This window comes from Sturnira hondurensis, unplaced genomic scaffold (assembly GCF_014824575.4).
Source record: "Sturnira hondurensis isolate 20B ecotype Veracruz unplaced genomic scaffold, ASM1482457v3 Scaffold0008782, whole genome shotgun sequence".
NCBI classification, from domain to species: domain Eukaryota; kingdom Metazoa; phylum Chordata; class Mammalia; order Chiroptera; family Phyllostomidae; genus Sturnira; species Sturnira hondurensis.
This window is the reverse complement of record NW_028081413.1, coordinates 6,384,845-6,408,804: the sequence shown is the minus strand read 5'-3', so window position 1 is coordinate 6,408,804 and position 23,960 is coordinate 6,384,845. Positions and strand designations below refer to the sequence as shown.

Here is a 23,960-nt window from a genome sequence, read left to right as displayed (position 1 = left end):
AGCGTTGCAGCGTGTCCATGTGGCAAAGGGTGAGAGGGGGGCGCATCCCTCCCACAGGGGGAGATACAGCCAGTCTCCAGGGAAAGACAGCTTCTTCGTATGCCTACATTCAGAACCAGGTTTGCCCTCCTCCATGGCTTGAGCGCGCTTGCTGACATCGAGACAAAGATTAGAAATCCCTGGGGCACTGGGGAAAAAGACTTAAGCAGTGACTCTCCATAACTACCAAATTCAAATTCCTGGAGAGATGGGGGTGGGGGGCAAGGAATATTTAATTCTGGAAGCTTCCCAGGCGATTCTGGTTATCTGTCAGGTCAGATAATGGCTGTTCCAGGTTGTTTTCTCCATCCTAACAAGCCTGGAAAAACAAATGCCCCTGAAAAGGTCCATCTAGTGGCCCTGGTGCCTCCTGCCACAAAGGAAACGGGGGTAGTGTGGGCTCAGCGAGTAAGGCCAAGAACGCAGCCCTATCACAAAAGACCACCTGGTGGATGATTCCCTTTATAGGGAATGTCCAGAGCAGGCAAGCTCATTGGGACAGAAAGGAGATTAGTGTGGTCAGGCTCTGGGGAAATGGGAAGGAGGGCAAAGGGGAAGAGATGGGGGTGGTGATGGTTAAGGGGAATGACAGTTCTTTTGGGGGGTGATATAAATGTTCTCAAGTTGATTCTGATATGAATATAATAAAAACATTAAGTTATACTTTAAGTGTGTAGTATGTGAATTACATTTCAAAAAACTAATATATATATGCATATATATATATATATATCCAGCCCTAACCTTCCCTTCCCTTACACACACACACACACACACACACACACACATACATCCCATGCCAATTTGTGAACATTGATGGGTCAATTACAAATTCCCAACTAGTAAAAGTCCTACATGTGTGGCTGGCACTCAGTCTCCTTACCATGCCACTCACCTTATGACCACTAATACCCATCCCCAGCCCTGGGAGACCAGAGAAATTAATTCACCCCATGCCAGTGGCACCACCTAGTGGCCATCCTGGGAAGTTCCTGATGAGGTATTTCTGCACCACCTTCTCTGCCACCTTGCGAGCACCTCTTGCACAAGCCCCTCTTCCCTCTTTTCTCCTTCCAACTTCAGGGTTCAGTTAGTTCCAGTTTAAGTAATCTCCACCTTATACACAAGCATTCCCTTCCACCTCTTCCCCCTAACTCTCGCCTAGGTTCTCCTTCTACTGCTGCTAAAAAGCGTAAGAAATTCCAGTTGTAAGTTTCTTTTGTGGGGAAAAAAAAGTAGCAAATCATAAAGTTGGTAGACACAATTAGAGCTACTAAAAAGGCAATCGATCTCATGAGCAAGTATTTTGGAGAATCATAAATAGGTAGATAACAGGTGGAAAGATGGTCGGTTTTGTTGGCATCAAATTAAAACTATGAGATGCAATGTTTGCCTGTTAAATGAAATGATTTCTTAAAAGGCAATACTCCTAGTTAGCAGGAGAGACGAGACCACCACGAACAAAGAGACGGAGAGGGAGCAGCCACACAACTGCAACATCGACAGAAAGCAACCTGGCAGGCAGCCTGCAGGACACGGAGCGAGAGCTCAGCGGGGAGCGCAACCCAGTGTCTGTCTGTCTGTCTGTTGGTTCTGTAGATACAAATACCCTAGAGAACTTGTCAGGAGTCCACACAGAGATTTACGTGCCAGTATGGCCACTGAAGCAATGTTTATGATGGGGGCAAACTGGGAACACTCTAAATGTCCAACCTTTGGGGAGTGTTTAATGCAACCGTGGCATAAACAGACAACTGAATGTAATGCAATAACTAAAAGCAACAGTGACTCTCTATGATATATATAAAAGTTCTTGATATAATATAAAGTATAAAAAAGTCAGATAAAATATTTTGGCATGGTCTAAAAAGCTACGTAAGTACATAGGAAAGGATACTGAAAGAAACACCAAATGTCGAAAGTGGCTATCTAGGTAAGATTATAAATCACTTATTTTCCAAATAATCCAGCTGGTCTTTATTACTTCATACTAACGAAACATACTGCAGGCATAAGTAATCCTTAAGACCCAGTCTTTTATATTGGTAACCTCAAATTTCCTCCTGAGTGTGCAGTGGCAGGGAAAATGAAGCCTGCAGAGCAGTCATTTTCCACAGGGGGTGCTGTTGACTCACAGAGGACATTTGACGGTGGAGAAATTTCTGGCTGTCACGAGCAGGGGCATTCCCCTGGCATCTGGGGACAGGGTCCAGGGATGCAGCCTCCACAACAAAGAATCCTCTGGCTCAGTGTCAAGAGCACTAAGAGTGACAACTCTGCTCTAGAGTCAAACATATGATTGGAATCCAGATCCCAATATTTTAGTTACTTGTCAATTATTCATTTCAAACATAATCTTGGAGTCAAGTAAGATTTGATGTGCTTTCCCCAGATTCTAGAACTTTAATATTCAGGTTGATAGGATGAAAAGTGAATTTTGGCCTACAATGGTGACAATCCAAAATTAATGGAGGCAAAAGTTCTCTAGGTATTGAGCTCACGTGGGTGAGAAGCTGATCTGTCCATCCAGACATCACTAAATTGGGTCCGCCCTGCAGTTGAAAGGCTGAGCCTGGAGGGGGCGCAGTGAATGGGAGGACGCACGCATACGTGTCCTGCGGGCACCTCTCACTAGTGACTAAACGCTACAGGTGAATGATCTGGGGCTCATCCATCCATTTGTGTTTCTCGTACTTTCCCCCTCCACTGAACGATTCAAGCTCTATTTATAAATCTGCCCATAGAAATGAATTATGATCCAGAGAGAGCAAAACTCTAGACCCAAGACACCTTCGTACCCGCCTGCTTCTCCATCACAACAGTTTTGTCACTACCTGCAGGGACGGGACTTCCCACCAGCGGCCTCTCTGCTCCTTTGCTAAATCAGAGAGAGGCTGGCGGTCATTTGTGTGCTGTCCTCAGCGCTGTCACTGGGGCAGAGGGAGGTGATGTGACTTGCCTTGCAGGGTGGATGAACACCACACTGGGGCAGGGGCAGGGGCAGGAGGCAGGCTACGGAGAAGGCCGCATGAGGACTTAACTGCAGTCCCAGCCACGGACCCAGAGAGCTGAGAGCGACCTGACCACGCCCTCCAGCAGGCACGTGCCTGTGCACAGTCTAGACCCATAGGCACCAAAATCGCCTGTGAGAAGCCAGAGTGCTTACCAGGCTCCAGTGTGCTGTATACAGACCTAGTTATGGGAGAGTTGGCTGCCAAAACTCTCTTCACTGACCATGCACGTGAAAAAAAAACCCTTTTCCATATTAGTATAAATGCATCATTTACTGTCCAAATAACTCCTGCCCACCCCCACCCCACCACGTCCATTCAGAAGTGTTTTCAGACCTGCAGGGCTGCGGTATTTTTGCACACTCCAGAGACTAAGGACTACTCCAGAGTCTAGACAAACTGAACAGCACAGCTGAAGGAGAGATTTTTCTTTCTTTTTTTTTTTTTTTAAGGAACAAAAGCAAGAGACAGGACAAGAGACCCACTGGTTCAGTTCAGGAGACAGGAGTCTTTGGTAGTTTATGGCAAAAGAATTCTCCCGGGAATTCTTGCTGCTCAGGAGAAAATGTTAGTCACCACATTGGCCCAAATTGTGCAGAGCTTGTGGACACGGGCCTCAAGAGCTGCTGTGCCACAGAGATGGCATCGGGAAGGTCCCCTGGGCCACTGCAGGGCAGGCCAGTCACCTGGGTACATCATGCCAGCCAGTCGCTGTCTCACAGAAAGAACAACTTTCATAGGCTCCTGGGGGAGATGGCAGTAGAGATGAGTCTGCTGTGAGTCCCCGCTGAAAGGGCATCTCAACTTGGACCCAGGCCAAACGCCAGGTGACAACTTCTCTTCCCGATGTGTGAGTGCCCCCACCCATTGTACACCCAAGTACAGCGTGCACAGCCGTGCAAGGTCAGCAGCGCTCAGTCCTCTGGGGACTCGTCACCAGATGGGTGTAAGCAAACAGCCACATTATGTCTCGGACGTCTGCAGACGCTGAGTGACTGACGAAATCCCCACCTCCGTCCCCTGAGATCCCAACGGCGCTGGTGCCACGTGTGCGTGCACTCAACCAACACAAAAAGCAATGCCAGTGAACCCTGCCGCCCAGTACCACGGCTGCTACTGAGGGTGTCTCCAGGTCCGGGACAGCCTCTGGTGTGCAAGATGGCAGGCTGTGGAGGCAGCTGCTTCCCTGGGGGAGCAGGGGGCCCTGAGTGACACAGGCCCTGTGCTCCTGCCCCAAACGCTTCCACGTGGAGGAACCTGATGACACCTTTCAAATTTCTCAGCCCTCCCTGCTGCCACGGCCGGCCCCCATCGCCAACCTGCACTCCACACATCCTGGCTAAACAGTGTGCTGCTTCCCACTTCTTCCCCCTGAACGTAGGTCCTCTTGTTCCACCTCCTACCCCTCCTCAAGTCCAGTTCAAGAAGGTCAAGTTCAACTCACCAGCAATTCTTTTCTGGGCGGCCGGTGCATTGCCCCCCTCCAAAACCCCTTTTGTGGTGACTGACCCACATCCTGGGCTCTCAGCTTCTATTCCATCGTGCTCTAGAGACACATTTCAGTGTTTGTGGCCCCTTTTCTCTAGATTTCAGTTTCCTTAAACAAACCTGCAAGTCATGGTTAAGAGAAAGCGGGCCCCGTGCCCCCCGGCCGCTCTCTAGACTGCAGAGCGCCCGCCAGCTGACCCACGCACTGGACTGAGGCGGTGCTCCCTCCCTGCAGTGTCCGCCTGGCACCTCCGGATGCCTCTGGACTGCGGGGAAGCAGCAGCAGGGACTGCAGCCAGGGGTCGGGGAGCAAGGGGGGCAGCGGCCTCATCCTGCTCCACCCCTGGTTTTCTGCAAAACTCCTTAATTCCTTTGGTCCAGGTTTAACCTTTACTAACAGGTTACACAAAGATAACGCCGGCCCTTATCTCTTTTTAAAAGACCCCATGTAAATAAATTAAATGCATGTTTATACGTTGTAAAAGGCATCAAGGTCACAATTCCTGGCACACAGTAGGCACTTAATAATTACCTACAGCTACGTGAAAATGGAATCGGGTTAGATGGTGTTTGGGGAAGTGCGTCGACCACATCCCAGGAGCCGCGCCAGCCCGTGTGGTCTGCCCGCAAACCCGGGACACCCTTCCCAACCCCCCTGCACCCTGTCTCACACTGGCGCTTCACACCCATGTCACCCATGTCAGCACACTTCCCTCTGACCGGGCAGCTGACTGACGGGTCTTCTCGACTTTAAAGATGCTTCTGTGACCTATTTCATGGCAAGTCGCAATACTCGCATGGCCACAAGGGTGAGAAATAAAACAGTCCAGTGTGGAAGAGTTGCTTGTTATTAGAATGCACAGGGAGCGACCGTCATCACTGCAGGCGCCTGACCTGCAGGGACAGCAGCAAAGGGAGCAAAGCACTTCCATCGCCAGCAGGGAACCGGCTCCCCTAAAGCTGGACATGCAACTACTGGGGACAGTTTTCTGAGGCCAAGGGTAGGAGCCACAGGCCCAGGGGTCACAGGGGTGACCCCAGACTGTGACAACCTTCCGGCCAGGAAGCCACGTCTGCCTGGAAAGACATGTGGTCGGATGAGAGAGGCGGCGACCACAGAACGATGTGTTACCTTTGTTTGATGCTTCAGCTCGTCCCAAACACAGACAGGGCGGGGCAGAAGGAGGTTCACAGTTGTCCGTATGGAAAGCAATACGATCATCCATACACAGCAACCTAAGAATAAACTCTGTCTTCCACGCACTCACAACTGTACACCGTTGTCCACCTGTGTATTATTTGGCCACCACATCAGCCCTATGGGACGGATGGATGGCTCGAGTCCATTTTTCAGATTAGAAAGACAAACTTCCCACGGGACCTGCTCGGTGCCATGCGGCTGAGCGACGACTACAACACCTGGCCACCTGCCTCGGTGCTCCTCCTGCTGCTGCTCAGTGACCCCCTCGCCACCTCGGGGCCCCCCTGTGTGCCCGGGGTAAAAAGCGCGGAGGAAAGTGCACACTTAATTTTCACTGCGGGGCCAGGCTGTGGTCTGCTAAGTCCTTCCTGCCTCAAGAGCTTTCCTTACCAACCACGGTGCCCAAGGTGTTTGCACTGACTTGCTCCAAGAGGCGAGTTTGTCAGAAAATTGGCTTCCTGAAGTGTCCCTCGTGTCCCTGAAGCACCACGTGCCCGAATCCACACGTGGCTCACCGCCACCCCTGTGTCACGGCAGCTTCTCGCCTGAACGTTACAGAAGGAACAAGTCCGTGGGGACAGAAGCCAGCTGGTTGGAGGAGGCGGGGATGAAGTCCTGAGTGGACAGTTGTACGAAGGGCCAGTGAGGTTTGAATTATTAAGGTTAAATGCTCCAGTAAAGCCTGGCGTAGGGAATATTGTCAACAATATCGGAATAGCTGTGTAGGTGCAGGGGTGTCCAACTCTCGGGCCACACATGTTCCAGGATGGCTATAAATGCAGCCCAACACAAAATCGTAAATTCACTTAGAACCTTTTTTTGGTGAATCAGTTTTCATTAGTGCTTGTATATTTAACAGGTGGCCCAGGACAACTCTTCCTTTTCCAGGGTGACCCAGAGACGCCGAAAGGCTGGCACCCCTGGCTGCAGGGCATCAGATGGGCGCTGGACCGCATGCTGTGCACCGGGAACTAACGTGATACTGTCTGTGAACTGGAATTGAGATCTATTTTTTTTAGTTAAAACATAAAATAAGCCAGAAGAATAAAATACAACAAAACGCCCCAAATGTACTTACAGGTTGTATTACAGGCTGGATGGTCTTGGACAGAAATAGCACTGGTCCCCCTTGCTGGGGCCTCAGGGGCCGATGTCACCTCGACAAATGTTTCGTGAGCATCTGTGATGTGCCTGTCCTGTCCAGGTGCTGCTGACGAAAGGCAAGGCAGAACCTGTGTCTGCAGTTTCTAGGGAGGAAGGCAAGCTGCGCTTTGTCCTAGACGCTCATTCACAAAGACTCTGGGAGCAGCAGTTCAAAGAAGGATCGACAATGAGCCCAGACGTGAGGATCCCCCTTAAAGAGAAACCTCTTTCACGATTTGGTCTCAGATCGGCCCTGCCCACGTCTACCCCGTTCATGGACCCGCCTAAGAGGCAGCGTGCCCTGTGCTACAGAACAAACACCAGGGCACTGAACCCACGGGAAGATGCCACCTGCACCCCCAGGCAGGTCACTCCCCCGAGCTCCTTTCCCCACCTGCCGCAGGGCACTGTGCGGGAAGCCACTTTGAGGCCCGGAATCCACAAAGGGCGCCCAGAAGGGCTGCACTGCCTTTACGTGGGTGAAAACCACTTTCCTCGGAAACTAGCGGCTTGATGGCACCTGTGTGCCAGTGTTCCTCATCCGCTCTGGCGTGACGGTTAACGAAATGTGGCGGCTTGGCTGGGTTATAGTGCCCAGCTGCTTGGTCAAACCCCAGTCTAGACGTTGCTGGGATGGTATTTTTTTAGGCGTGATTAACATTTAAATCAGAAGACTTCATGGACTGAGCAAAAAGGAAAAAGGACTCATGGACATGGACAACAGTGTGGCAATTGCTGGGGAAAGGGGGATATAAGGGGACTAAAAGGTAATGTAAAACATACATATACAATAAAGATTAAATATTCAAAAAAGAAGACTCTGAACAAAGCAGGTTATCTCCCAGAATGTGGGTGAGCCTCATCGAATCAGTTGTAGGCCTGAGGGAGAACACCGAGGTCCCTGAGGAGAAAGGCACACTGCCCTCAGACTCAAGGTCACGTCAGCTCTGCCAAGGGGCTCGGCCGGCCGGGTAGCCCCAAGATTTCAGATTCTGCAGCCTGCCCAAATGTGTGAACTAGTTCCTTAAAACAAAATACCTCTCGTCTGTATGGTTCCTTCTTTACAACCTCAGTCATAACTTTGCTTGGCGGCATCTTATTTAGACAGCCTGCACATCCCCAGTCCCACTAACCCTTTCTCTCCAAAAGGGTACGGGGCAAGAGGAGGAAACGACACAGCAGTATCTCGTCATCGGTCGGCAGGCCCGTATTGTGAGGTGCAGATGATATTCTCTCGATACTCATACCGTATCCGACGTTAATGTAACTCACGGTTGTTTTTACAGCCCGAACCCCGCTGCAGTGACGTCACGGGTCGCAGACAAGCGGCAAACCCGTCAGTTTGCACGCACACTCCTGGCAGTGGCGGGCCTTGTGGTTGTGAGATGCATACACCTGCAGTCTCATTCACCCCAGCCTACGTGTGGTGATGCATGTATGTGTATATAGAGACGGGTTTATTTATCAGTATAAATGTGTGGAGGACTGCACAGGGTACATGGATATGGATACGTAGTTTGTTGCTTCTTTGGAGAGCCCTGACTGACTCACCTGGGTTCTGCTGACTTCCACGGTGACACAGTGAGGCTCCGACACGCCCAGGCTCCCACCTGCCCAGATGTGAGCTCTGCACAAGGACTGTCCGAACGGCCAGTGCCTGGTGTGACAGTATCAGCTGCTACACATACACTGAATTTCAGTAGCTGCGTTGGTTTTCCACGGACGTCTCCGCCATTGTAAGACAGTCATATGTTATTTAAGAGATGAAGTGACGATTTCACAGCATTCAATATTCACATAATTTTAAAACAAGCCTGATCAAGGATGATAACCATTCTACTTACCACCTGACAGGCAGTAAGCACTGTTCACAATTACTAACTAAGCTTAATACTCGGACATTGTGATTCTTGACAGACTGATACTTTTCTGGGGTTCACGTTCTCCACAGTTTCTGCACACAATAAAACTACTAATTTTTGATACTGCATTGTTGCAAAGTCACTTAAAATGCACACAAAGATTATTTTGCATTTTTGTTCTTGTTTTTTTTTAAGATTTTATTATTTTTTTTATAGAGGGGAAGGGAGAGAGAAAGACAGGGAGAGAAACACCAATGTGTGGTTGCCTCTGGAGCACCCCCCACTGAGGACCTGGCCCACAACCCAAGCATGTGTCCTGACTGGGAATTGAACCAGCGACCCTTTGGTTCCCAGGCCGGCACTAAATCCGCCCAGTCACACCAGCTAGGGTGCATTTTTGTTCTTGTTTTATGACTCATTGAAACATTTATTGCTATTAAGTAAAAACAAAAATAGACAAAGATGACACTCTAGATCTTTTGATCTTGGATTCCATTTACAAGATATCTAGGAGTTATATAATATAAATATAAAAAGCATATAACTGGCACATAACTAGCAGATTACATTATAGAAAGTTAAACCAGTCTTGTCTGAAATTATAAAATATCAGAACCACATAGGTCAGGTGTATGAGATGTATACAAAAGAACAGATTTGGGAGGCTAATGACATTTCATTCTGATTTTAGTTCTGAGCAGGCAGCTTCAGAGGACACAGAGTGTCTACACCAAGTCCAAACCTCTGAACTTGACTGCATCCCAGCATGCCCCTCCCTCTCTCTCCCTTTGTCCACAGCAGAGGAAAGCCCTGGCCTCCCCCAGGGCCCCAGTTTCCCCACCCCCACCCCCTCCCACTCCTCGGGGACTTTCAGCACTCACTCATCTGCTCTTCACCCCACCTCTTCAACCCTCCCTCTCCACCAGGTCTGCCACCTTAGCACTTAGACAAAGCTCACTCTCCAACCCCAAACCCCAAACCAAGCCTCCTTCCTCTACATCACGCCCAGCCCCCTCCCACGTCCTTCCTCAGCTCGAAGGCAGCTCCTCCCCTGTCCCTGGAGGACTCCGGTAGCATCTCACACCTTGCCTTCCCTGCATCCTGCAGTGTGGCCTCTGCCCACTGCCCACAGGGCCTTGGTCCCGTCCACATCCCCAGTGACTTCAGTGTTACTACACCCAGTGGTTTTATTTCATGTGACCTCACCCCCGACTTTGACGACGGCGACTGCTGCCCCCTCCTGAAACACTCTTCATGCTCAGGTCCATCGTTTTCTGTCCAGATTCTTCACTCTGGCCCGATGTACTGAGTCTTTAGGGCCTTTATCTCAGGCGCTCTGCTCCCCTGCCTGACACTCACCCAGCGTCACCTCACCGGTTCCCACATCACCAGCCACCACCAGCATGGGACGCCCCAGATCTCCCCCTTGCCCACACATCCCCCCTGAGTTCGAATCAGCCAAGGGCCTTGGACACCGGCACCTGGATGCCCCAGAGCACCTTACACACAGCGCAAAAATACGTCATCATCGTTTGCGTTTCCCTCTTCCGCCCCCTCCCCCTAAACACCCCCAATCTCCCCCTATTCTTTTTCAATTTCTTATCCTTATCCATGCAGCTTTCCAAGAAAACAACCTGGAAATCATCCGGGGACATTTAAGGATTTGAGTTCATGGTGGGCTCAACAGAATGCCCAAGGACATGGGCCAAGCTGGAGGTCCCGGCCCACTCAAAGACAGCCCTCAAACCCACTGCTCTGTTGGTTTCTCAGGATGGGGCTAACTGAAGACAGATTTTAGTCAGAATACCCTGAGCAAGAGTCCACCCCACTCCTTCCTCCAACTGCAGCGAGAGGCCAGCCAGAGAAACCCCGTCTCTCACCCTCCAGCTTTCAAAAGGGAAGCAACGATTGCCCCCCTGTGGTCGAGTGGAAGCACTGCAGCTCCTTCACCAAGGCCAAAGGTTGGCTAAGTAGAAACTTAGGATCTGACCCTTCAAGTGGACTTTATCTTACAAAGGACCCTTGTATTCTCCACTTGTATTCATTAAGAAAAGAATCTTGGTTCTCCTGGTTTTGAATGAAGTAGCTGCATCCCAAAAGTCTGTGTTATAAAAAAAAGGATTTTGGTATTTCTATCTTTGCCAATAGAGTATCAGTTTCCACGGCGGATGCTCAAATCCCTTATATAAAATGTAGTGTTTGCATACAGCCTATGTACATCACCCCACATACTTTAAATCGTCTCTAAATTACTTATAATGCCTGATACAATGTAAGTGCTCTATGAATAGTTTTTATATTGTATTGTATAGGGAATAATGACAAGAAAAAAGTCTGTACATGTTCAGTAGAGACCCAACCATCACAGGCCTAGCTACACAGTACACATCAGCAGCAATGCAACAGTGCTGAGAAAATGTTTTTCATCTGTGGTAGAATCTGCGGATGTGGAGCCCAAGGATTCAGAGAGCTGGCTTTAAAGATTTAAAATTATCTGGGACCATCACGGCCAACACTTATAAATCTCTGTCTCAGTGGTTTAATGCCTCCTGTTATCACAAAGCTAGATACCCGGTGGTCTGGAGTGGTGAAGAAAGCGAGCCTGTGGCAGTAAGGGGAAGAGCCTCTTCCCTTTCACCTGGAGCTGTTAACATTCCCAAAACAGCACAGTTTCAGACTGGATTCATCAAAGACCAACGGTGCTGTCAGCTGGCAGAGCCAGTTCTGACTCCCAGGAGTCGCTATCCCTTTGCAAATGGCTCTCCGAATCAACCCTCGGACAGCAGTGGCTTTCCCTGTTGCTGGGGGTCATATATCTACCAGTCATTTAGCTGTGTCCATAGGGACCAATGAGCAACCACGTGATTGGGGGCAATAGGCACTGCTGAAATACAAGGTGCACGGAAGCCTCGGTCCTGTGCTGCCCACCGAATCGGTCACCACAAACGGCGTCAGGGAAAGCCATTCAAGATAGAAAATGCACTGTGGATAATCCCCAAAGTGGGAGGAGACAGGCCTGCAAGCTGTCACTAACAGCACCCACTTGCTGCATTCCAGAGAGAGGGCCGAAGTCCCACCTTACAGATGAGAAAACTAAGGGTCAGAAGAGTTCCCAAGATCACCCACAGCTAGTTAATCGTGTGGCCAAGACTCGACCCCAGTTCTCCTCACTGTTCGAGCACATGTTTCTCTATAAAACAGGTTGAGTCCTGTTTTGTCTTGACTTTGCAGTTGTTTTCTGTTTTGTTTTGTTTTGGGCTAAGACTTTATACATTTAAAAGATGCTCCTTACCAGGTCATGTGTAAAGTGCCTAATGGAGAAGTGAAAACCCCTAGGCCTCTCTGGATGTTTTTGGTAAATGCCTCCTGCCCAGCAAACACTGAGAGCAATTAACTGCTACCAGGTTGCAGGAATCCTATGACACACTTTGAGTGTGGTTCGCCCCCTGCTGGTGTAGTTGCAGAACTGCAGAACGCCCTTCCCGTTTCTCAACAGGCAGCTGTGCTGGGACACAGACCTTGCACCTTGGTGACTGGTCACAAAGTACGCAAGTATGAATCACTAGGCTCTTGGCGAAAACTTCTAGGTAGATTTTTTAAAAACTCAGAATAGAAATGGATTCTTGAACCGAAAGAAGAAATGTAATAGATCCAGATGTCAAATAGTGTTTACATACTTACTGCCTCCAGATATATTTATTTTCCCCCAAATGTAATATGTTCAGTCTTCATATATTTACTGAGTACTGTGCGGGTTCTGAACGAGTCATCCAAGATGTGCCTCTGCAGGATGCAGATTATTTGGGGCTAACGGCAACAGAGACCCCGTGGACTCCAGAGACACTCCTGCCCCCTCCCCCTTTCACTACCTGGCAGAACTGGAATCAGGGGCCTTGCCCACGAGGAGAGATTATCAGAGGCAACCTTTCTGGCCTAGCTACGGGGCACAGCAAACGACTGATGGCTGAACATTGCCCCTTCCTACTCTCCCGCAGCGACCCTTGGAAGCTCCGAGGCCCCCTACCTCGCCCTCGGCTCAGGGTGTCACAGGCACCTCACTCTCCCTGTCTGTGAACGTCTCATATCCATGGGATTCCTATGCATGCACATGTAATTAAATTTGGTTATTTTCTCTGGTCAGTCTGTCTCATGCTGATTAAGAACTGATCTTTTAAATAGCAACCCTGAGTTAGGACCCTCCATGCTACCACACCACAGCTGTCAGTTTGCTTGTGGAGCCTGGATATTGTGAGCGACTTCAGAACTGGGATTTTCAGCCTCGTCTTTTGTCTTCACTTCCTTTCTGTCTTTCCTCATTAAATCTCTGAGAAAATGAGAGTGTAACGATTGTGACAGAGACCACCACTTTCAAAAGCCTTGGGGGCTTTTCTAAAATCAATTCTGCCCTTTCTGATCCTTATCTTTTTTTTTCAGGAATAGTCCCAGAAACTCTGGATTGTCTCTTCCAGGATTTGTTTTGTTGGGAACCACTCTGCCTGGTTTCAGAAGCTGTAACCGCCNCAACCGCGCCCCCCCCCCCCCCCCATGGCTAAGGCTGAGTGAGCGACCTTTAGACCCTAAGCCACTAAGGAGACAAAGCTTATCTCCCTGGCAGGGGAGCCGCCTCTGCCCCTTTTACTTCACCCTGCCTGGCCCCCAGTGCATGATCGGTTAGCCAACGATGGGTAAGATTCCTCAAGGGAGGGATGAACCAAGACAGGCATGATCACAGGGAGCCCCCAGGGAAGGACTTGGAGGACTTAGCAAAAGGGGGTGATGGACCCTTGCCCCTCGGCTTTGACATAGCCTGAGTCCTCATTCTGTCTGGGAGAAGTCTCCTATCTTGGCTGCCTTACTTCCCCTGCCTGACTTAAGCCTGAAACAATGACAGAGGGTGGTGAAGCCCTGTGCTGGAAAGGGCGGGTTCCCTGGGTGATCAGGCCTAAGAAAGAATACATAAAATCCTGTGGAGCTTGCTTTGCTAAGAATGCTCTCAATTTTGTGATAAGGGTCCAAACAGGAAATGAGTTTGTTTCCCAAAGTTTTATAGCCCTTTAGCTCACAGACCCTGACTCAGCATAAGCCCTCGTGGTTCTTTGTATCTATCTATTGTTTGATCCTCACTGCCTGACCATGATTGATGAGTTTTACCTGTATTCCTGTGCAAACTGAACCCAATTAAAGCCCATTGAGGAACAGGCTCCTGGCCCTTCTCCTTTGAGAGATCAGCCACTTCTCCTCCCCAGGCAGATCATGTCTTGGTAGACTTGGTCTCCTCCTCGGTGGCCGGGAGGGCCCTGTGGGTGGAACCCCCGCCCCCTCCCCCCCACAGCGGTTTGGGTCTGCTGCTGCTCCCAGGACATGGAGCTGTGAGAAGTATGGGTCTGGAGGTCTGGAAGTCGGGGGCAAACTCTCAGAGTCTTTACACTTGTGTGACTTCAGGAATATCATATAACCTCTTCATGTCTCGGTTTTATTAGCTGGAAAATAGGAACATCTAGCCTATAGATACCGCTTGGCAGTAAATAAATGAGAACGTCTGCGGGAAGGAATGGCACATAGTAAACACTTAGTAAATTTTATCTCTGCTCCCCTCTCGTGTCAATTTAATTATTAGACCAACGGAAAGAACGGAGGAGGGTACAGAGAAGCTTCTTCCTCTCGCACAGTGCCCACTGTGTGTCTGGGCACAGGGCAGGAACTGAACAGACACAGTCTCATGGAGCTGACAGTTCAGTGGGGAGACAGTAAGTGAGGAAACAAACAATTATAATCCCCCCCAAATGCTATGGAGCCTAAAAACATGGTGACAGAGAATGGGGGCTCAGGTAACTGTCAGGGCAGGCCTGTCTGGGTGACGCCGAGACTGAGGCCTGCAGAGCAGGGCACAGCGATGCCATGCGGAGAGGGAGGAACAGGTGAGGCGAGAGCTGAGAGGCTGGGGTGTCGGTGGGGCCAAGGGGGAAGCCCGGCAAGGGGGAGGGTGCACAGGAGCTGTGGGGCCTGATAGGTTTCGGCAACAGGGGCTGTTGTCTCTGGGTGCAAATGCGAATCCACTCACTGGATCTTAATCCGGGGAGCGATACTGATCTGATTTAAACTTTCAAAGTTTAGCTCTGCCTTTCCGGGGTGGAACAGCCTGAAAGAAACCAGAGGAGAGGCAGGAGGACCAGAGGATTTCAGAAGTCCACGGCAGACGCATGGGTCTGGAACCAGAGCGTGGAGAGCAGACTCGGAAAGAAGAGAAAACAGGCTGAGCAACAGACGCATTTCAGGGACAGGAATGAAATAAACTGCTTAAATTTGAGGATGATGTACGATGCAGAAAGTATAGGTGTTTTGCTTTTTTTTTTTTTTGGCCTTGCATATAGGTCAATGGTGGCATTGCTCATTCACGCAGAAAAGACCGACAGAAACAGGCTGAGGAAGGTGGTGACAGAGTGAGGCTGACACACGGTGATTTAGCGATCACATCAGCCGTCAGGGACACAAGAAAGAAGCTGGGACCCCAAAATACAAACACTGGAGTCATAAGAAAAGAAATAGCTTTGTGAGAACTGACAAGAGAATGAATGAGACCACCTGGTCAGAGAATTGAGAAGAATCAGAGGAGTGGACCCAGCCCCAAGCCCTGGAGAACTTGGCAACTAAAGGCTGCATCACAGGAGCAGGGAAACAAATCAAATGAAACCCAGAAGAAATGGTTAAAGGGAAAAGGAAAAGGTGAAGAGCCGGAAGTGTGCCATCTTGGAGTATCTTGACATCTTGGCACCAAAACCAAAAAAGAAGAGGGTTTTAAGAACGAAACGGTCGAGTGTGCTGAATGCTGATGAGAGACCGAGGCACTGAAGGCAGAGCATCGGTGAAGGGGGCCAGGGCGTCATCGGCCTTCACGAGAGGAGTCTCAGACACACCTCAGGATTAACATGTGCAAACCTGAACTTGAGAACTTGCCTCCGAGGATCCTCAGTTTGCTCCTCTTGTGGAAAACTGTACCTCTCTAGTCCTTCAGTCCAAAATCTCGCCGTCACCCCAGGCCCCTCTCTTTCTTTCCGTTCCACCTCCAACCCACCAGCATAGCCTGCTGGCTTAATTTAAAGATATATCCAGATTCTGACACATCTCCCCACATCTCCAGCTATTCGGCTAGCACGTCTCTCTCCTGGGTTGTTACAATGTCCTCCTAACTCAGCTCCCCGAGTCCAGCCCTCCCTCCCTGCAGGAACACTGTGGTACGCCAGCCGGTGGCCCTTTTCAAGGGAAAGCTGACGGCATGCTAGGGCTGGAAGATCCTGTGCGCTCTGCCCCCACACACCAACCTCCTCCCTCCCCTCCTGCCACGCCCTGTTTCCCCTCCTTCCACTCCCCTGAGTTTTGGGCTCCAGCCTCGCTAGCCTCCTGGCTCCTGCCTTAGCCCTTCTGCACTTGCAGCTTCCTCTGCTTGGAGTGTCTGGCTCCACACACCACACAGCTCGCTCTCAACCCTCCGGTTCCTGCTCACCCTCCCGGTGAGGAGCCCCCTGGCCCCATTTTAAGTCGCCTCTTCCGGGCCCCTCCTCTGCTTTCTATTTTTATAGCACTATAACCATTTGACTTATTACACATTTTGCTTTATTTGCTTGTGTAAGGGCTATGTCTCCCCTGTCCTGCCAAATCTCTGAGGTTCGTGTTTATCCCCTCAGGACCTAAAACCATGCCTGGCATCCAAGAAATACTTCCTGACGAAGGGGTGGTGGGAACAACGAGCTCCAACAAACCGGGGGAGAATGGGAGTGAGGAGATGCGATCGATCGGTGTGTGTCCAAAGGTTGCTGTGAGGGAGCAGAGACACGGGGCAGCAACCAGGAGGGAAGTGAAACGAAAAGAGGAGATATTTTTAATGGCTATGACCTCAGAAACCTAATGGCACTTTGTCTGCTACCAAATCCAGACTAAAAGGTTGGTCTGTGATACTATGGTTGAGAGCTAATATGCATCTTCAATTACGAGATTAATCTAAGGATCATACAATTAATTGATCAGAATAGAGAAAATGGTCTTCTTTGTACCGTGGACTACTAGACAAAGAACAGCCCTGCCTTCGAGGAGCACGGAATCCAGCGACTGTCACAGAAAGTGATGGCGATGCTCCCTGTAAAATGGTTTCACAGCGCGCTGGAACGCTGCTTTGCTTCTCCAGCTCCTACCTCCAAGCTAAACGGAAGCTTAGAGAAGTCAAATAATTTGCCCGAGCTCACATCACTAATAAACAGTGGATCTGGCATTTAAATCCAGGTATCTTTGGAAAGACTCTATGTTAAATGCGTGTTAAAATTCATACCAGAATACATGTATTGTGTGTACTTTACTACAAAAAAATTAGAAAACCAATAACCTTTTAAACTTGGCCCTTTATAACAAAATCCTAAAGTAAGTGTTGGAGGGGATACGGAGAATGCTCCGTGTACCTGTCAGAAGCCTGGGAACGAGCATGAGTGAATGGGCAAGGACAAAGCACACGGACAGTCGAGGTGGAACAGCACTACGCTCGCTGGAGTAAGTACGAGACTCCCCAGGGCACCAAAGGCCAAGGTGCAGGGCCAGGAAACACCAGCCTTTTTGTTTGCTTTCCTTTTTTCTCTCAAGTCTGTGGGCTGTTTTGTCTGTTAAGTTCTCACCCAGGCTTAACAGGCAGAGTTCTAGAGCAACCCCCAGAGTACTCGAGATCTTGCTCCCGGCATATGTCATCAGTTGGGCTCAAATAAACTCATAAAAATGAGTTTTAAAATAAAACATAAATAAATAAATACAGTGACACCCCCCCGCCCCGATGCCCACCGCCTGGTGAACACGCCCGAAGAACCCTCTGCCTTTGATCGTGGAAGGGACCTGTGCATGAAATGGGACATCACCCCCAGTTCCATGGCAAAGGCGTTGGGACAGTCACTCCTGTAACAACAGCATGTCACAACTAGCAGACTGAAGGGACAGTCTCCCTCTGCCACCTGTGAGAGGGTCACCGTGTGGCTTACAGCTTCAGGGTGGCCTCCTCGAGCCGAGTTGGAGCCCAGCTAACAGCAAGAAAAAGGGGACTGCAGCCCCACAACAGTGAGAAACAATTCTGCCCACCACCTCAATGCTGGCAGAGGGCCGTGAGCCTCAGCCAAGGCTGCACCTGCCGTCAATGCCTTGACTTCAGCCTGTTGGGACTCTGGGCAGAGATGGTGGGGCAAACCCACTCGTAACTCCTGACTGGTGGAAACCATAAGGTAATAAATGGCTATTGTGTCAAGCTGCTAAACTTATGGTAATTTGTAACAGTCGCAGAAAGACTAAAACACAAGCTGATACTCACCCTTGCACAGACACTGTTAGAGGAGACCTAACCTTGCTGTGACCTCATATTACCCCAAGGGTAATAATGGAAACAATTTCTAATTCTGAGTTGTCCTAATCCACGTTCTTTCGAACCTGCATGCCTTTTCACTTGCCCTTCCTAATGAATTCCTATTCCAACTTCAACACCCAGGTCAAATGCTGCTTCTTCAAAGAAGCATTTCCTTGCGCCAACCCCACGCACTCCCAAGCAGAGCAAACTACTTCCATTTGCTTTTGTCTGTATGTACATCTACAAAGCACGTGACATGATACATGGTGATGCTTGTCCTCCCCCGACAGCGAATGCTTAGGGCAGAGCTGCCCCGGTCTCCTGCACAGCGCCTGGCCCGTAGTGGCTGAAAACAGTTGGCTCTCCAGGGAGGAAAATGAGGCTCGAGATGATCACAGGCTTCTGATGCCAGGGAGCTGCCATTTCTCTTCCACACAGATGATCAGGCCTCGGGGATTAACAGAAACTCAGAGAGCTTCTCCATGACAACAGCTGGGTGGCGAACCTGGCACCTACGGCATTACCTGGGCGGATATTTGCTGTCTCCACAGAGCTGGATAGGTGTGCTTGAAGCTGGGAAGGTTTTAAAATTCTCCCCACAAGGCATGTCTGATTTGTTTGATTCAAGCCCTGTGCTAGGCTGGTGTGCTTGCTGATTCAAATCATCCATGTTAACCCATTCCTAACCTCAAATGTCAGCCTAAATAGACAATCACCCCACAGAGTTAGTTTTTCTCAATGGCTTCAAACTATGGGCATCCAGCCAGACACGAGAATCACAGGTGGACAAGACCCACGGCATTCACAGGATCCCAAGGAAGAAAGCACTTTTAGAGAATTAAAAACTCAGGCAACACTATGCATCATCCGTCCACAGGGAGTGGCATTTGCTTGCGGGGTGGGGGGCGGGTTACATATTTTTAATTGCATTTTTTTCCATTACCATTTATTCCCTTACCACCCCTGACCATGCATGTTTTGACAAAACTCGAGGAAAGAATTTGCATTTTCCCTCAGGACCCACTCCTGTGGGGGAACACCTGAATTGCCCCTGCAGCTGACCCGCAGGGACCACGCTACCGCTGCAGGGCCCACCTCAGCAGAGAGGGAGGTCATTCCCATGCAGAGAAGACAGGCAGCAAGGCCTGGCAGTAAGGGACCTGCGCATAGCTCCTCAGAGCTGCCTTCCCACCCTCTCTATGGATAAATCATTAACAACAGAGTGCTGCCTTCTTTTAATCCTCACCCAAGGATATGTTCATTGATTTGAGAGGGAGAGGAAGGGAGAGAGAGACAGAGAGAGAGAATCACCGATCAGCTGCCTGCCTCACAAGCCTCAAGCAGGAATCAACCCACAGCCTAGGTAGGTGCCCTGACTGGGGATCGAACCTGCAAACTTTTGGTGTACAGGACACTGCTCCAACCACCTGGGCGACCTGGATTTGTAAAGCCAAAGTGCTGTTTTTTAATGAAAGTATTACAACCACATTGACAGAAAGTTAGAAAACTTCTGGGAGGAAATGGTCTGGCTCCATGAACACAAGTTAATTAACATTTGTTACATTTTTTAATATTTTTTCAACAGTTTAGGACATAACCTCTTAATGTCAGTATCTCTTTGGGCTCTTATATGAAGTCATCCCTAAGAATCAAATCAGATCTTAGACGTCTACATTTTGAGGATCTTTTACAAGTCCTGGCCATCAGCAACTCAGAGACACAGCCAGCTGGGGACACAATTTCCCGAAGACCAGTATGGGAGAAGAAGTGGGGCTGGGTTCTGATCTTCAGACATAGCACTAGCTTCTCCTTCATGCACTCAATAAACATGAAAGTACCAGGCTTTGCACTGGGGGCTAGGCCTACAGCTGCCAATCAGACAGACAAGGTCCCTGCTCTCACAGGGCTTACATGCGCATGAGGATGTACAGACTGTGCAGGGTAAGAAGAAAGGGAAAACAGAGAGAGAAAGTAGCTTTTCTTCACTATGTATTAATTCCTTTAAGTGCTAATGGAACGTTCAAAGTGGCAAACAGGGTAAATACCTTCGATGCTCTGTGGGCCCACGAGGTTCATGGCCTGGTGAGCTGGGTACTCCACCCGAGGCCTGGCAATGCCCAGCTGCTCCATAACGCCGTGGAGCAGCCTCTGGATGTCTGTTTCAGAGACCCGGTCAGGGGTTCTCGGGCTATAAGCAGAGGTTGGGGTCCACCCAAATGTCAGCCAACACAGTAGTCCAGATAGCACAGTGCAGACCATCCTGGAGACCATTTTTTAACCTGCAGAAGTAAGACCAAATTGTACCGATGGGTCACAGTTGGCAACTGTGATGATGGTGCAATCACTCAAGGGACTAATTCCAGGACCACCCAGAAAGGGATGGCACACCGAGGGGGCTGCTTTGGCCTTAAATACCCACTGTAGCCAGGACACCTGCTGGGGGAAGGTGTTAAAAACAGCAAAACAGCTGGAGAAAGCCAATTCCTTCTGTTCCTTCCCTGGGGGGAAGACTGGGCTGGAAGGGCAGCTCTCCGCCAGTGTTTATCCTGTGCAGCAACCTGGAAGTTCTGCATCACCTAACCCCACCACTCTCTTCTTTTCTTATAAAAACAAACAACAACAAAAACTGGTTTCAATAGTGAGGAAGGGAGAGGGACATCTTGAGTTTTCCTAAGTCTCCCGCTGGGATGGGAAGATGGGAAGGCTCACAGGAAGGAGTTAGGGAGACACCAGAAGTAAAAAATCACAGAAGGGTTAAAGTAGCGGAAGGGGCACGTTAGCTCAGCACACGTCCAGTCTCAACGCATTTGAGATCCTGAGAGGACTGCAAACCTACACAACTGTCTGCCCTGCAGGCTGCACCGGTAGAGGAGGCCTGCTTGCTCCCCACGTGCTGGCTGGGTGATCTTGGGCAAAAGTCGCAGCTTTCTCGTCTGCAAAAAAGGGGATTAGAAAAGCAAGTGTCTTACAGGATTGTTGCAAACAGGTGTGTGGGAATCCAGGTCAGGAGGTCAGAATCACGCCAGGCAGAGTGCCCACGCTGCTATCATTATGTTGGCAGTATTACCTTGTGGTCCTGGGGTTAGAATTTGGGGAAGCGAGTGATGAGCGCGAAAACTGACAGGTGAAAGAGAGGAAGAAAACTAGCCTGGGGAGTTACTGTCCTAAATGTTAGCTTCTGTAAAGCCAGGCGCCTGCAGAACGAGGGAACAAACATTCATGCACTGACCCGCTGCGGCTTCTGTCTGGTCTACGCTTCTGACCATTCTTCTACGCATTTTCTTCCCTGAGACTGAAATACTCATAACCCCTAGTATTTTCTCTGTATAGAAAAAGGCCTTTTCTAGCCACACCCGGATACGAAGCCTCGTCCTCCAAAGGGCAAAGCCTGCATTTCTGACGGAGAAGGCCAGCGGCGGCGCCAGCTTCCAGCCCTCTCCATCATTCCCTCCTCTGCACTGAATGCAGGACGTCTTGCTGCTCCATTTACATCCCCAGCCAACACAGTTCTGATCTGATGAGCTACACAATCTCCTCCGTGGGTACTGTACCTTGTATCTCTAGCCAGACCTCCTAATCCGCATCCATCTTTTGTCTGCCCCCAGCCTCCAGCTCAAAGGTTTCAGGATGCCCCTCTCACCTCCCGACCCCGAAGAATCCCCGAGTCTAGGCCGGGTCTCAGGAGGTGGAGCGGGCGGGACTCACCAAGGGGCCGGCGCCTGCGGCGGGGTCTGGGCCTTGCTGGGGGTCGGGTGGGAGCAGCGATCCTGGTCTCTGGTGCGTCACCTCCGCACGTTAGCTCCGCCCCGGCCCCTCCTGCAGCAGGTTGCGGCCGCCCCAGCAGCACTCCCCGCAGAGCTCCCAGACGCTGGTGCCTCCTGCCAGGAGCCACTCGGTGTCCCACCCACACCTTCCACGTGCGGGTCTCCCACAGATCCTCCGCTCCACCCACCCGTCTCCTCAAGCATCTAAACCGTGTGCCAGGTCGCCCCTGCGTACTCTGCACCCATAGCCCACCATTAATTCTGCCACCTTCCCGCATTTTGTTGAAGTCTCTCAGCTTTAAGAGGGCAGAGGGAATGCGACAATGGTGGGAGAAAACAGAAGATGAAGAACTCCTAAGAACATTTAATGATGGCTATTTTAGGGCCTATCCGAAGGGTGTTTTCAGAAGCTTCCATTGAGCAGGGAAACTGAGGCTAATTAAACACTACAAAATGCTAGCAACTTCTACTAAAGTAAAACACCTCAAATGTGGGAACACTTCTAGGAACGAGTTCTGAACGTTAGTTCTCAACTTCCACATCAATTTACCCAGTAAAATTCCTTTGGCCTCAAGAGAAACCATACTCCCAACACACTGCGGATATTCATCTGGGTTGACCCAGAGTTTTGTTTTTATAGAGTGAACTTGTACATTTGAATTTTGTCCAAACACAAAAACTGAAATGTAAAACTGCACGATGTAGTATTGCGAATTCCCTTTAAGAATGGAGATGACTCGAGTACCTGGGGGTGAGAATGAGTAACTTGAGGTTAGGGTCCAGGTTGCCTCAAGCCAGGTCTATGCGGCAAACCTGTGGGCACCCACAGCAATGGTATATAACACAGAGGTGCACCGAGATTCCCCGAGACAAACGGCCTGGGTCTGAGGCCAAGCCTCCTCCCCAGCCTTTTCTCCCATGGACGCTCTTCCATTTCCAGCTTTTGTTTCAGGGTTTGCTCAAGCAACAGTGCAGTCTATTGGTTCTAGGTTCAAAGGCCAAGCTGGGGCTTAATATTATTATGCACACACAAGGGTTTTTTTTTTTTTCAATTCTAAGCTTTACTTTCACATTGCTCACTGTTACCTTCATTTTGACCTTGGACAAATGGAAAAGTCGTTAAAATTTACTGCTGTTGTGATGAGTGGGAATTTGGTTGAAATACACCAAAATGTGAACACTGTATGTGAAGTATTTTAAAAACATCTACCACATGTATCTTGGACTTGATAATTATGAAAATCCTTTATTAAATTATTAAGTCATTATAGGATGCTGCCAGGCAACCCACTTAGTTCTATGTAATTAGAACTAATGTTTCTCATAATATGCAAATTAACATCTTTACTTGTAAGAACAGTGAAAGTAATCTTTAAGATACCTGCACGTATCCAGACAATTTTGACCTTAGTTAATGATTACAATTTGGTCAAATATCCCCAGGAGTTTAGGAACATTATTTATTTTGCATAAAAAAATGAAAAATGTCAATTAAATCAAGTCTAAAACTCAACTTTCCTGACTTCTTCCAAGTACCATACAACCAAGCTGTTCACTTTCAGCTAATGAAAATGAGAATGATGTATGGGTATATTTTTAAAATAAATATCACTCATTATCGACTCATCTCTCAGAAAAGCCACTAATTCAGGTAATTTGTACAGTTCATTTCCCATGTCTTCTTTCTAAATTAGTCTTCCAATTCAACATTTTGCCCATCCCCAAGGATATAAAAGGACATTAATGAAATTTAGGGTTTAAAAAAATTTCTTTCAGAAAGACAACATATCTCAAAGCTTATGAATATTTTCTACCTCTACTATTAGAGAAATACCATAAACATCTGAAATGCACACCCAGTACACAGTACAAAACTGTTTTGATGTCAGATAAATACTATATTGATACCTACAGGTTTTTACAATCTTTATGTCAATTACCTGCTAGTTCAGAGAAAAGGGTTGATTCCTAGGTAATGAATATAGAGACAGGAAATGTCTTCAAAATAAGAGATGTCTTGCTACCACGTAGAACTTGGCAAACATCTGATGACTCTAAGGTCCTCATACATCACACAACAAAGTC

At 49.1% G+C, this 23,960-nt stretch overlaps 1 protein-coding gene across 3 annotated transcripts in view; it reads right to left on the bottom strand.

The window, feature by feature from the left end:
- Positions 1-21,925, bottom strand: part of SCG5 (secretogranin V) — a 56,242-nt gene extending 34,317 nt beyond the window's left edge. Inside the window, exons 1-2 of one of the 3 annotated variants that reach the window (XM_037056134.1) lie at positions 21,817-21,925; positions 20,157-20,390 (exon numbers count right to left, since the gene is read on the bottom strand). In XM_037056134.1, coding sequence (XP_036912029.1) covers positions 20,157-20,382 — 226 coding nt within the window. In that variant the 5' untranslated portion in view covers positions 20,383-20,390; positions 21,817-21,925. Of the gene's footprint in view, positions 1-20,156; positions 20,391-21,662; positions 21,714-21,751; positions 21,771-21,816 lie in introns of those variants that run through there. The other 2 variants (XM_037056137.1, XM_037056135.1) reach the window with 2 other exon arrangements.
- Between the last annotated feature and the right edge of the window lie 2,035 nt (positions 21,926-23,960).